The sequence below is a fragment of the Leguminivora glycinivorella genome, chromosome 4 (genome assembly GCF_023078275.1).
Source record: "Leguminivora glycinivorella isolate SPB_JAAS2020 chromosome 4, LegGlyc_1.1, whole genome shotgun sequence".
NCBI lineage: Eukaryota > Metazoa > Arthropoda > Insecta > Lepidoptera > Tortricidae > Leguminivora > Leguminivora glycinivorella.
Window position 1 is genome coordinate 17,587,877 of NC_062974.1, and position 13,764 is coordinate 17,601,640.

The window sequence follows — 13,764 nt, forward strand, 5'->3', positions numbered from 1 at the left end:
ACGTTTGTCACCGTACAAAATACATCCAAAGTACTATATAATATTCTATCAAAATATACAATCAAAGTCTATAATTATTATAGACTTTGATTGTATATTTTAAATTATTTTACGTTACCCAACTGTTTCACCCAACCAATTTGGTTGATATTATAAAAACAAAATTTGATGCATCACCAACACTTACGCCACTTATTTTTTAATTAAGGCAACACTCAAATGTCCGCCATGATTAATATAATTTCAACATGGCGCCCGGTTGTGCGGAGTGTGTATGTGTGTGAAAGTGCAGTGAAATTATGTTAAAATATCAAGTGTTCTTAGTGATAAATTTAGTGTTTAAGTGAAAAGTGTGTGCATTCATGCAGCGGTTTTCCTATAATGGCTTTGGATTTACGCCTGCACTCTCCTGCAGGCGCAGAACCTGTTGTTTATACATGGCCCCTCACTTCAGGTCATGGTTCGGTAAGGAAATCGTGTATATTTTACTTTGGTATCTTGATATGTCAATGCTTACAATGTTTAGTTTATCAATATGATATTTCTGTAGTGCAAACTGCTCTTAGTTGCTATCAGTAACAGATAATATTATTGCTATGGAGTACTAATTTTCGCCATAAAATTGTGATCGAAACATTTATTTCAAACCATATCGATTATAAAAATAATATGGCTCTTAAATTATCAGAAATTACTATTAGGTGTTCAGAAACTAAATAAAAATTTGCATCATGAGGGTCCTAATATCACATGGGTCTTTCAGCCCGAGTGTATTGACCTCGTGTTTTGTCAAGGTGTCGGCTTTTTTTAGATGGGTTCTTTATACACTGCCCGTTGTAGTTGTAGATCATCGTCATTCCCATTTTGAGCGCATACCAACAGTAGTATGATAGAAAAACATTGTTATCTCTCCACTCGTGTTGCTTGTGTACTCTGTACGTGATCATGTTATGATCGAATTAATATCATTAATAATGATTAAAATAGTGATTCAACTTTTATTTAAACTATTTTAACGAGAAATGTAGATTTTTGTTCGTAATTTATAGGTTATGCTGAACAAAATAATAACAACAACTAGTGCACCTATCACAGAAATCATTTTACTTTTAAGATACTTATTTATAAAGCAGATTGATTAAACTGTAAAATTATCTCCTGTGTTTGTATTTATATATTTGAAAAAGTAATCTGAAGTTAAAACTTTACACTTTAAAATATGTTACAAACATAATAATAGTATAAACATAGTGTTGTAAAACTTGTAAAAGGTTTACAAAATTTGTTTACATTGCACATAGCTCAAGTTTAATGACCTCATTGACTCATCAAGTACTAGCTTTATGGATATAATTATATTTTTATGGCATATTGGAGAATCTTAATCACCACCAAAAAACATTCATATTTATCTGATAGGCAATTAATAGTATTGTGCCGGATCTGTAAGAACCTCTTTTTGACACATTTCTATTGAAATTTGTTGAGATGTGGCTGAGATGAATTGTTTGCAAAATCTAGCGATTATTTACGAATTGTTTGAATCAATTGTATGATGGGATGTAATTGAAAATATAATTGAAATTGTAAACTAGAAACGGTTATATTCTATATACCTACACAAGAAGGCGCTTAAACTAAACCGTAAAAGTAGAAGCTGGACGAGTACCCGATGAGTGGAAGCAGGGACTCTTGGTGAAAGTCCCAAAGAAGGGTGATCTATCGCAATGCGACAACTGGCGCGGCATAACACTCCTGCCCACAGCCGCAAAAGTTTTAGCAAAGATACTGCTCAATCGCATTGCTCCAAGAGTGGCAGAGACGCTGAAGGACGAGCAAGCAGGTTTTCGCCCTGGTCGCTCCTGCACAGACCACACCAATACCCTACGCATCCTGATCGAACAGAGTGTCGAATGGCAGTCGGAGTTGTTCCTCGCCTTTGTGGACTTTGAAAAAGCCTTCGATACCGTGAAGTGGAGCGCGCTGTGGTCCAGCCTTCGTCGCAGGGGCATACCCGAGTGTGTCATCCGCATCATCCGCTCCTTGTACGAGGGGAGCACATGTAGGGTGATACACGAAAAGGAAATGGGAGCGCCTATACAAATAAGTGCCGGTGTGAAGCAGGGATGCCTCCTGTCTCCACTGCTATTTATAATTCTGCTCGACGACGTCATGAGAAGAGTGGTCAAAACGCCAAGAGGCATTTCCTGGCATACAAAGGTACTGGAAGATCTTGATTACGCCGATGACATCGTGCTGATTTCGCCATCTTTAGCCCATCTAAAAGCAAAACTTGAGAGTCTTCAAGAGGAAGCTGAAGCCATGGGCCTGCGAATCAACCGACGGAAGACTGTCAATATGCGAGTACAATCAGCTTGTAAGGAACCTTTGTTGCTCAAAAACGACCGCCTTGAATCAGTCTCCAAGTTTGTGTACCTCGGCAGTACACTGTCGTGTCAGGGAGGTGCAGACGATGACGTCGAGAGCAGAATTAAGAAGGCAAAAGCTGCATTTGCTCAACTCAAGCCTGTTTGGGATTCAAACGTGCTTACTCGCCACGTGAAAATCTCCCTCTTCGAATCCATTGTCAAGACCGTGCTTCTCTTCGGCTGTGAGACATGGAGAGTGACAAAGGGGCTTACGCACAAACTTCGTGTTTGTCAATAAGTCCCTCCGGTCGATCCTCCGTATCTTCTGGCCGAAAACTATAAGAAATGAGGATCTGTGGAGTATGTGCCGACAACCTCCGATTGCCCAGGAAGTGGCTCTGCGGAAATGGAGATGGATCGGTCATACCCTTCGAAGAGGAGCTACCAACAGCGCCAGTATCGCGTTTGAGTGGCGGCCTCAAGGAGGAAAGAGGGCCCGCAAACGCCCCGTACACACCTGGAGACGGAGCGTTGAGAACGAGCTGAGGGAATATGGACTGAGCTGGAACGAGGCCAAGGTGGTGGCTCAAGATAGAAAGGCGTGGAAGGATCTTGTGGAGGCCCTATGCACCTATGGGGTGCCTTAGGACATACAACAACAACAACTACAGCACTAGTTTAAAAATAAAAATGAATGATAAATGACATGATAAGTAAATGCTGTGTGATAAATTAATATCGTAAAATACACACTAACGAAGATCCGCAAAAATGTAACATGTGTTAGATTATGTTTAAAGTAAGCGAAATATTGTTTTTAAGTACTTGATTTTTTAAAATATTATTACAGGATTTTATTTCAAATTTCATTAGGTTGCGCGAGTTTACGTTTTGTGGACACTGTCATGTGTCAAAAAGAGGATCTTACAGCTCTGGGACTATAGTGATGTGCTGTAATTTTGTCAATACCATGTATTCATTGCCAGATTAGTTATTCTATATTGTAGTTGAAAATTAGATTTCAGGGAACGAACAATACCACTCATGACACTTTTTATATACATTTTTTTATTTAACCCTTAAATGATGCATATATGATCAAAATTCAAATTTGAATAAATCTTTGTCAAGGTCATGCATTTAAGGGTTAAACATATGGATGATATATTTATCAAAGCAATAACGTGAAAGTAACATAGGTAGTGTTTATGCATAGAATTTAGAAACACAGGATGTCTATTTATTCAGAAATGTAACAGGGTAACAAAACATAATGAAAAAAAATAAAAAAAAAAATATTTTGAAACCTAACCAAAAGTGACTCAGGAACTGTAACAAGAATCATGGTTTGATGCACTGAAAGTGTTTGAAAATATAACAATTTTGAATTAAGTTGCCCTAACAAATAAAAGAAAAAAGCATTAATTATATGAAAAAACAAGAAAATGGGAACTCTTATAGGTAGTATTCATTTTTTTAAATATTTATCGGCTATGTATACAAATACAATTATACACAACTGGTAGCTAGGTAATTGTGTAACAACACTAACAACATACAGTCTGTCTGGCTAAGTAGGTACATTACACATGCAGTCAATTATCAAATTATATAATACTAGCTTTTGCCCGCGGCTTCGCACGCGTTAGAAAGAAACAAAAAGTAGCCTATGTCAATCTCCATCCCTTCAACTATCTCCACTTAAAAAATCACGTCAATTCGTCGCTCCATTTGGCCCTGAAAGACGGACAAACAAACAGACACACACTTTCCCATTTATAATATTAGTATGGATACTTACTATAATCAGATTGAAGTGGGCAAATCTTCAATTGTGCTGTATGAATCTGCATATAAATACATTTTTTTTAAATAATATTTTTCTATATATAAGAAAATCAATGATTTTTGTAATAGTAAATGATGTTATCCATATATTATAATATACTATACATACATATAACTTTTACCAAAATAATGTTTTATTAATACCTATAATGTAATTTTTTGCTATATTTACTAACTTTCCTCTAAAATTATATTAAAAAAACGTGCCTATTGTTATCTAAAGTTTGTGGTTAAAGAAATTTATATTCTCAAAAGAAATTTAACATTTCACTTAAGAGAAAATATGTATAGTTTACTTGTACAAGTACTGCTATAATATTTTATACTTTTATATTAAGTAGGTGTTTTGGTAGCAAAAATACTAGAAATTATTAATAACACAAAATAGGGACATAGTGCTAGTTGTTGTCCACACAGAAAAGCAAATAATTTATTTTATTTCAATATGGTTCTTGTTATATTACCTACATAATACATATATTGTTCAAACAAAAGGTACTGCAAGCAGTGCAGAGATGAAGGTTTTGTATTCAAAGCAAATTAATGCAAACAAGTGATGGACCAAAACTAGGACAGTAATATAAGCACAATGACAGTTTCTCAAGTTTTCCAAGCCATATAAATAATTTGATCAATTATACATACTAGGAGAATGAATATAATCTGCCTAGTTAAAGTTATCTTACCAAACATGACCATTTTGTTTCATTCAATAATAAGCTAATACTCACTAATGATGTAATGTGATATATCACTTGTTTAAAACCGGCCAAGAGCGTGTCGGGCCACGCTCAGTGTAGGGTTCCGTAGTTTTCCGTATTTTTCTCAAAAACTACTGAACCTATCAAGTTCAAAACAATTTTCCTAGAAAGTCTTTATAAAGTTCCACTTTTGTGATTTTTTTCATATTTTTTAAACATATGGTTCAAAAGTTAGAGGGGGGGGACGCACTTTTTTTCCTTTAGGAGCGATTATTTCCGAAAATATTAATATTATCAAAAACGATCTTAGTAAACCCTTATTCATTTTTAAATACCTATCCAACAATATATCACACGTTGGGGTTGGAATGAAAAAAAATATCAGCCCCCACTTTGCATGTAGGGGGGGTACCCTAATAAAACATTTTTTTCCATTTTTTATTTTTGCACTTTGTTGGCGTGATTGATATACATATTGGTACCAAATTTCAGCTTTCTAGTGCTAACGGTTACTGAGATTATCCGCGGACGGACGGACGGACGGACGGACGGACAGACAGACATGGCGAAACTATAAGGGTTCCTAGTTGACTACGGAACCCTAAAAATGGGGTCAATTTCTTAAAGAATTACTGAGCCCCCAACTAAACAATGCCTGTTCTATCAGTATTCAGTACTATCCAATAGGTTCTCAAATAGTTAATTCATTCAGATCAAAATAACTGTTCATCATATTTACATAAATTTGCTTTTATTGTGGTTCAAACCTGGATTCTCAAGCTTCGTAGGCAGGGACACTACTATACTAACATAGTAGACTAAGCCTTAACTTATTATTTAAAAAAAAAAACTCTTTGATAGTTTATTTAACAACTTTACAAGTGCTTGTTTAACCTTAAAAGTTTGTTATCTGAACTGAATGTTATTCAGTTTAATGAACAGGTGTGAAGTGCCTATTGTTTTGCTCTACTCTACCATACTAGTCTTTTTAGTTTACAACCAACTACTAGCAGTAAAGACAATTTATTTTATTAAGGTTTTCTTTTGTTGCAGGACAAACACGATGGGGCTCTGGAAATAGTAGAAACTATAAGGTAAGTCTATTTACAGTAAGTCTACACACTATGTGCACTACTTGACTCTAAACATGTTTTTGTATAAAAATATTGTGTTTACAATTACAATGATAAACTTTTGTAATGCACATAAATGAATATAAATAAATTGATAGTGACTAAAGGGAATAACCTTCACATAGACTGATTACTGCACAGGCTTATACACTTTAAACCGTATATGCGTACATTGCTCAATTAACATGTTTTGAATACATTATCGCTATCGAATTTAGCCGTCGAGTGGATAAAACGTACCTATAGCTACTTCGTAATGACCGTTTGCTTTTCTGATATGACGTGCGTGTGTAAACCGTGAAGGACGTGGGGGCAATGACCGAGGCGTTTCGCGCCGATTAGGTAGGTATGAGTACAACTGGTGCTGTGTCGCCCTACTGCCCGCGTCCGACCTACAAACTCTATACATTATGTATCTTTTCTATCTAACTGCTATTTACACATGCCCCACAGGTAAACTACGGTAATTACGTACTTAATAGGCGACGCAATTTGATGGTTTAAGGAATACGGACATAACGAAAATAAAGGCGATTCATTGACTGTGAAAGAGCATAGAATCCAAATAAATTTCACTTGTCGAAATCGTTGGTGTCAACAGCGCGCAGCGCCAAAAATCTTCAAATATAAATAGCATTTGTAAACCTCGTAACCAAGAAATATAGGTATAAGTTACCTACTTGTCAGTGAAGTGTGCCATCTCCTAATCACGTAACCACGCCCACAATGCGAATACTTCGATGCCTACCTGTTAATCACCTCTATTATACTATACCTATAGATGTTACGTTATGTTATGTAGCTATCGTGATGATCATTAATAGATAACTAGGTTAGGTGTTAAATAAATTTTAATTATACTCGACAGTAACTTATAAATTTCGTTTGCTGTTTTTATTTTCATGTCATTGAATAGGTATCGCTAGCCACGGTATGTTATGTACGTACGTACGTATGCAAGCAACCTACTAACCCATAATATTTGTAACTCAAAACAAGAGCATGCAGCTGTGGAGACGGAGACGAAACGAGGTCAAACGTTTTCGAGAGCAGACGCCCCTCGGAAAATCGATGGTTCGAGCTAGAAATACCTATTACAAGATGACCTTGAAGATACTTTATAAACGTTGAGAGCATTTAGATTTGATTAGGTCAAAGACCTTAGATATCATTTAGATCTCATTTTAATTGGCAATTAGAACTTCCATATTCTCAATCTACATTAGTTTGCTTAATAAATGCTTGAATAAATTTAAAATTATACAAATAGCTTTTGTATATGGTTTGTGCCAATATTGATAATCCGCGCGCTCGTTGACTGATGATTGAGATGACACACCGAAACTCCCCTTGAAACCAGCCAGCAAATAGGAACAGTCAGCATTTATTAAATAGTCACTATCTGTCACAGACAAAAGTGGCCAAATATTCCATATTTACTGACGATATGATACGATAGTGACGATCAATGCATGTGGTGATTCGTCAGTAATATCTATTTGATGTTCACAATACCGTAGCTAGTTCGTGATTATGTGTCTAATAATCAAGACTGGTCGGCTCTCAAAAGCCACCTTTATGCTAAGAGCTGCGCGAACTTTGTAAATAGACATTTAGCTCCCGTCGCTCTCCAAATTCATTTGAGAGAAAGAGGCAGAATGAACTGAAATTTTGGTTCTCGTTGCTCAGCGTTCGCTCCACATTGGTACCTGTATCTTGTGACCCTAGTAGACTTGGGCATTATTAAAATCGTTATTCAACTTGAGTAGGCCGCGCGACCTTGAACTCTGTTAGGCGTCCTGGTGACATTCAATCTGCAGATTAACTCGTCTGCGGTTCTGTCTTGCGTCTAAATTACCGTTTACTACAATTTAGTCTAAGATTTCGTTTTATCATCTTTTTACCGAAATGTAATATAAATAGGTACTCATTTCACTGCAGGCAGGTACCTTGACGATCGCTGATCACTTGATTAGATAAAATCTTACGATTTTGTAGATTACCTAACCCCGTGGAATCTTTTATTAAAACAGTTTTCTCACTGTTTATGTCACTGAAGCCTAGAGATTTAGAGAACTAGACCCCAAAATCCGTATCCATCATTCACCTTTTCCATTTAGAAAAATAATAGTGTGAACTTAAGAACATGGATGTCTTCGTGGATGACAACCCCTCCTACATTTTCACGATCACTTAAAAACCCTTACCGGTTCCGTTAACCGTAAACCGTGCCCTTGGCCTGCCTTGACCTTTATTACAATTACAAAAAATCGCAAGGTCCGAGTTATTATTACACCATGCTTAATAATCATGTGGTATTTATAGATTTTCATTAATCACACAAGTACACAAACACATACAGATGTAGTGCGAAAAGATTTGCCTTCGTATTGTTACGTAAACGTACGAACGTGTCATGCTCTCATGCTATTTCAGTCAGTCTCAGTACAAGTTGTACTGACATTGACTGTACTAGCATGACAAATACGAACGTTTCCGGAAAAATACGAAGGAAACCCTTTTCGCACTACATCTGTAATTCATGTTGTAACGTAGATTTGATACGGTATATCTTTTTTTTTTTCATGTAAAGCCCATTTTAGAGAAATATTGGGTTGGTAAGAAAGTAATGAGCGAATCATAACCAATATTGTAATTTTTATTTAATTTATTATTTTAATCATTTATCAAAAATATAACGGCCTTCGTTATATACTACTTGTCTCCATCGTTCTGGTAAAGAATGAATAGCATCGGCGAAGAAGTTCTTAGGTTTAGATTCAAAAAACTCAGCTATGTACTGTCGTAGATGGGCTTGATCATCGAACTTTTTTTCATTCTAGGCATTGCTTAGCGATCTGAACAATGCGTAATCCGTAGGTGCCAAGTCTGGAGAGTACGGTGGATGAGGTATCACTTTCCAACCTAGCTCCAACAGCTTTAGCCGAGTCACTTTTGCAATGTCCCACACATTGCAAAAGTGACTCGGCTAAAGCTGTTGGAGCTAGGTTGGAAAGTGAGCATTGTCGTGTAAGAAAAAAACTTTAGCATGCTGTGGACGATTCTGACAGATTTTATGGTTTAAATTTTCAAGCTGATTACAGTATACTGATGCGGTAACAGTCATTCCACTTGGTAGGAGTTCCCAGTGAATAATACCATGAACATCCCACCAAACGGACAGCATAACTTTTTTCGGGTGAGGCTCTGTTTTTGGTGCCTCTATTCCTTTTTCGTTTGGAGCTAGCCACTGACGTTTGCGTGTGTGATTTATATATAAGACCCATTTTTCATCTCCAGTGATAAGATGGTCCAACCAGTTGAATGTGCGGCGAAAAGACAGAAGTTGTATGCAGATATCGGCACGGCGGTTTAGTTGATGTCTATCAAGTTCGTGCGGTATCCAAACACTGTATTTGTAGTTTTTTCCCAACTCGTGTAAATGTGTTTCTATGGTGACATGAGAGCAGCCTAACTCGGTAGCAAGAGTACGACTCGTTAGCCTCGGATCTCCTTCAATTAAGGTTTTTAATTTGGCTACATCAATCTTCACCGGTCGACCAGACTTAGGTTGATCTGATAATAAAAAGTCGCCACTACGAAACCGCTGGAACCATCGTTTCGCCGTGGCCTCAGACACAACTTCAGGAGCAACACGCTGACATATATTACGCACTGCTTCGGCGGCTGAATGGCCAGACTGAAATTCATATAGTAAGCAATGCCTTACATGCACTTTTAATTCGTCCATTTTCTTCCTTATATTAGCTCGGCGACAGCTAGTGAATGACTGACGAGAAACTGTGCGACTCGCCCTTTATATACTTTCGACCATAGAAGATTCTAGAACTCTCTCAAAAATTTTATGTGGAATTCAATCGATCGCTCATTACTTTCTTACCAACCCAATATTTATACGTCTAATTGTTACGGAGAGAAAGTACCATGAATATTGTTGATTATGCAATTTCCATTGTGCAAAAGATGCTGATGTTTATTTGTTAATGCTAAATGTATTTGTAGATTTGGGTTGGTTTGGCTTACTGGCCTAATCTAACACCTTCCCGTCAAGGTACACATGCTAAAAACAGAATATTCAGTTGTGAAAGTTCAACATGCAGTATATAGCATAAAATCCTGAAACAATAAACTTATTTTTCTCGCCATTACTCTTATTATCATTATCAAAGTTTAAAGAAAAACTATTCACGTTTAGACAGTTCAATTGAAGTAATTGAATTGATCAACCAGATAGCAAGAACGTAAGGTAGTGATTAGGGTAGATATCTACCTGTGTCAAAATTACCTACCAACTACAGCGAGTACAGCGACAAATGATGACATTGGCAAACACTTCTTCCAACTCATTGTCCGGAAATCGCTAAAGCGGACCAAGGTCAGGAACCTTGTGATATCATTCTGTTGAACGTTGCAACGTTGTATAGTCTGGGCAATAATATGAGAATATTCTTGGCTGAAAAGATGAACTAACAGTTTTATTAAAAAATGTGCCGTTATCTGGGTAAAGGAACCTATTGTCGGTGGCGCTTACGCTTAGTGACCGGCCACACAAGAGCGTCGCGTGTCTCGGGGCGCGCAACGGGCGTCCGCGCCACGCCGCTTCAGTGTAATTCAAAAAACGTCTCCTCAGTACATTTTGTATAGGAAAGACGTAAGACGCGCCCCAGGTGGCGTGGCGGCGGCGTGGCGCGCGCCGCGCCGCTTGGCGGCGCGCCTTACGTCCTTCCTATACAAAATGTACTGAGGAGACGCTTTTTGAATTACACTCAGGTGGCGTGGCGCGGACGCCCGTTGCGCGCCCCGAGACACGCGACGGTCTGATGTGGCCGGTGCCTTACGTCTCGCGGCGTCGTATTTGTATACGAACATCGTTCATAACGCCGTAAGCGCCATAACAATAAGGTCCCTTTACCCAGATAACGCCACAAATAATCTTTGATACCTCTCTATCAAAAATATCTTTCGTCAAACGTTTTTTGGCTATTTATTTGCTTTAAAAATATAACTTTTTGCATCGCTGGATATTAGCTGCCACGGCAGATTCACGGCAAATTCGGCAGTATTTTGCCACGAATTTATTTGGTAACGATGTAGATAACATTTACATTAGAGATGGGCCGAATATGGACTTTGCCGAATACGAATATTCGGCCGAACATTCGGTTCAGCTCTTACCGAACCGAACATTCGGCCGAATATTTGGTTACGCCATATTTTTAAAGAGGATGTTCATTAAAACTATTAAATGATTGATAATGGTTGGGTTCCCTCTATTTGGCAATTTTGGCATAACTTTAATTGTCCGAAACGATTTTCGCCTAACAGACTTCGGGTAATCGATTTTCGCCGAATGTTAATTTGGCAGAAAACTTATTTGTCATAATCTAAAATAATTCGAATATTACTGTCCGAAAATAAGTTCGCATAACTCTGTTTACGCCGATTGTTTTTTATGAATATAACCTAACCACAAAATTAAAATTTTGAAAAAACCCCCGACCGCGACATAGTGGACCGATTTTCATGAAACATGGCTAAGAACACTCCCGACGGCTACCTAATGATTCTCCGACAATTTTTTAGCCGATTATTGATTCGCCGACAACGATTCGCCGAATGCCATTTAGCCGAATAATCAAACTATCGCTGTCACTTTTGGTCGAATAACGTTACGTAGAATCTTGGTTCGCATACAGTTCAGTTCGCTTCTGTGCAAATTATCCGAACTATTAATGGACATTTTTCATTTAGCAAAGTAATATGTTCGTTTAAGCCACGTTTAGTCGAATAACGTTTCACATTTCATACATTGCTAAAATATTTTCGAATGAATGACTTATCGCTGCTGTAAAAAAATTACGCACTTATAGACACTTTTTTTCTTACATACAAACACGCCTGTAGCCCATAAAGAGGTAGGTAGAGCACATGAACTACTAAGTTTCAGTGCCACTCTTGGCAAAAAAGGGTTAAAAGAAATCCAGATTGTGACAGTGGCACAATTTAACCCATACCCCACAGTCGACTTCTACGACACCCACGGGAAGAAAGTGGGGGGGAGGGGGGGGGGTGTCTTGAACAATGTATAATGTGAAATTCTTTTCGTTGCGGTGATAATTTACATATACTGGCAACATTATGTTAACAAATTTGGTGTCATCATAAATCATAATTTAATAAAATTAATCCTTAGAATCAGAACATGATGATTAATATAAATAAGTAAATGAAATAAATGTGTATTACTCTTACAAACGATCTTACAACTAGATTTTTAGGGTTCCGTAGTCAACTAGGAACCCTTATAGTTTCGTCATGTCTGTCTGTCCGTCCGTCCGTCCGTCCGTCCGTCCGTCCGTCCGTCCGTCCGCGGATAATCTCAGTGACTGTTAGCACTAGAAAGCTGAAATTTGGTATTAATATGTAAATCAATCACGCCAACAAAGTACAAAAATAAAAAGTGGAAAAAAATATTTTATTAGGGTACCCCTCCTACACGTAACGTGTTTTTTTTTTTTTCATTTCAACCCCAACGTGTGATATATTGTTGGATAGGTATTTAAAAATGAATATGGGTTTGGGTGATTCTAAGTTAAGAGGTAATACGTTGTATGGAGTGACGGCGCGGACTTTTTTTTTGTTTTTTACCTATTTGTTTATTTGTATTAGTTAAAACTGCAAATTTGAAGTGTTTACAAAGAGCACCAGTCAATTTATTTGTTCTATCGTGTTTTATAAGTGACCAGGGGAAATACTCAGTCCAGGGGAGATACTGTTGCACAGGGGAGGATACTTTGTGACCAGGGAAGAGACAGTTGTATGAAAAATTTAGTTTAATTTTTTAAAAATTAATTTTATTTATCGTTTTTATTATAATTATTGATTATTTATACTCAGACTTTACATTTCATAACATTCTTACAGCAAGAAAAGTTATAATTCCTTAATGAGTTGTCTTATTTTTCACTTCTCCATATTATCCATTAAAACAAAAATAATTTGAATGTACAATCAATAGGCAACAATTAAACAAAAAACTATCCTTTTAATATCAGTATTAAACCTTTTTATTAAACAGCTTCATGAAAATTTCATATGAAGTTGAATGTGAATGTGCCCTCTTTTTTTCTTAATAGTTGCATTTTTCTGGAAAGAAAACCTTCTATCGTAAAGCTAAAATAAAAATAGGTACAACGCTAAACAAAGGTTAAGAGATAACGGAAATAAAAATAATCAAAACTAGTACAAAAGTATCTCCTCTGGACAGAAGTATCTCCCCTGGCAACAAAAAAGGCAGGGGAAATACGTCAGGGGAGATACATTTTCGATGAAAATCAAAAATAGCTGTAAAAGTGTTTCTCGTACGCAATTCATAAACAAACGTAACAATATATTCAACATTTACAGTGGATATTGTTATATATATTAGTATTTGAACAAATGATTGTGAAATAAAAGTGACCAGAGGAAAGACTGCATTCACTCAACATTTCTGTACCCAGCGAGTGCTGTGGCCGAAACAACCAACAAAACGGATACATAGTTGCCTTACGCGCCTCTTGACGGTAACTTCACATAACACCCTGTTTATTAGAGGACAAGACCTCCACAGATTAACAAATTAAACCGCCTTTTGAAGGAAAACTAAAAAGCCAGGGGACGAGACACGAAACGAGGAGGACAAAGTTTGGA

The 13,764-nt window shown here is 37.0% G+C and overlaps 1 protein-coding gene across 1 annotated transcript in view; it reads left to right on the top strand.

Moving 5' to 3' along the window:
- The first annotated feature begins 255 nt into the window (after positions 1 to 255).
- LOC125225307 (histone-lysine N-methyltransferase, H3 lysine-79 specific) overlaps positions 256 to 13,764 on the top strand; it is a 52,151-nt gene continuing 38,642 nt past the window's right edge. Inside the window, 2 exon segments of the mRNA XM_048128954.1 lie at positions 256 to 465; positions 5,972 to 6,012. Coding sequence (XP_047984911.1) covers positions 382 to 465; positions 5,972 to 6,012 — 125 coding nt within the window. The 5' untranslated portion in view covers positions 256 to 381.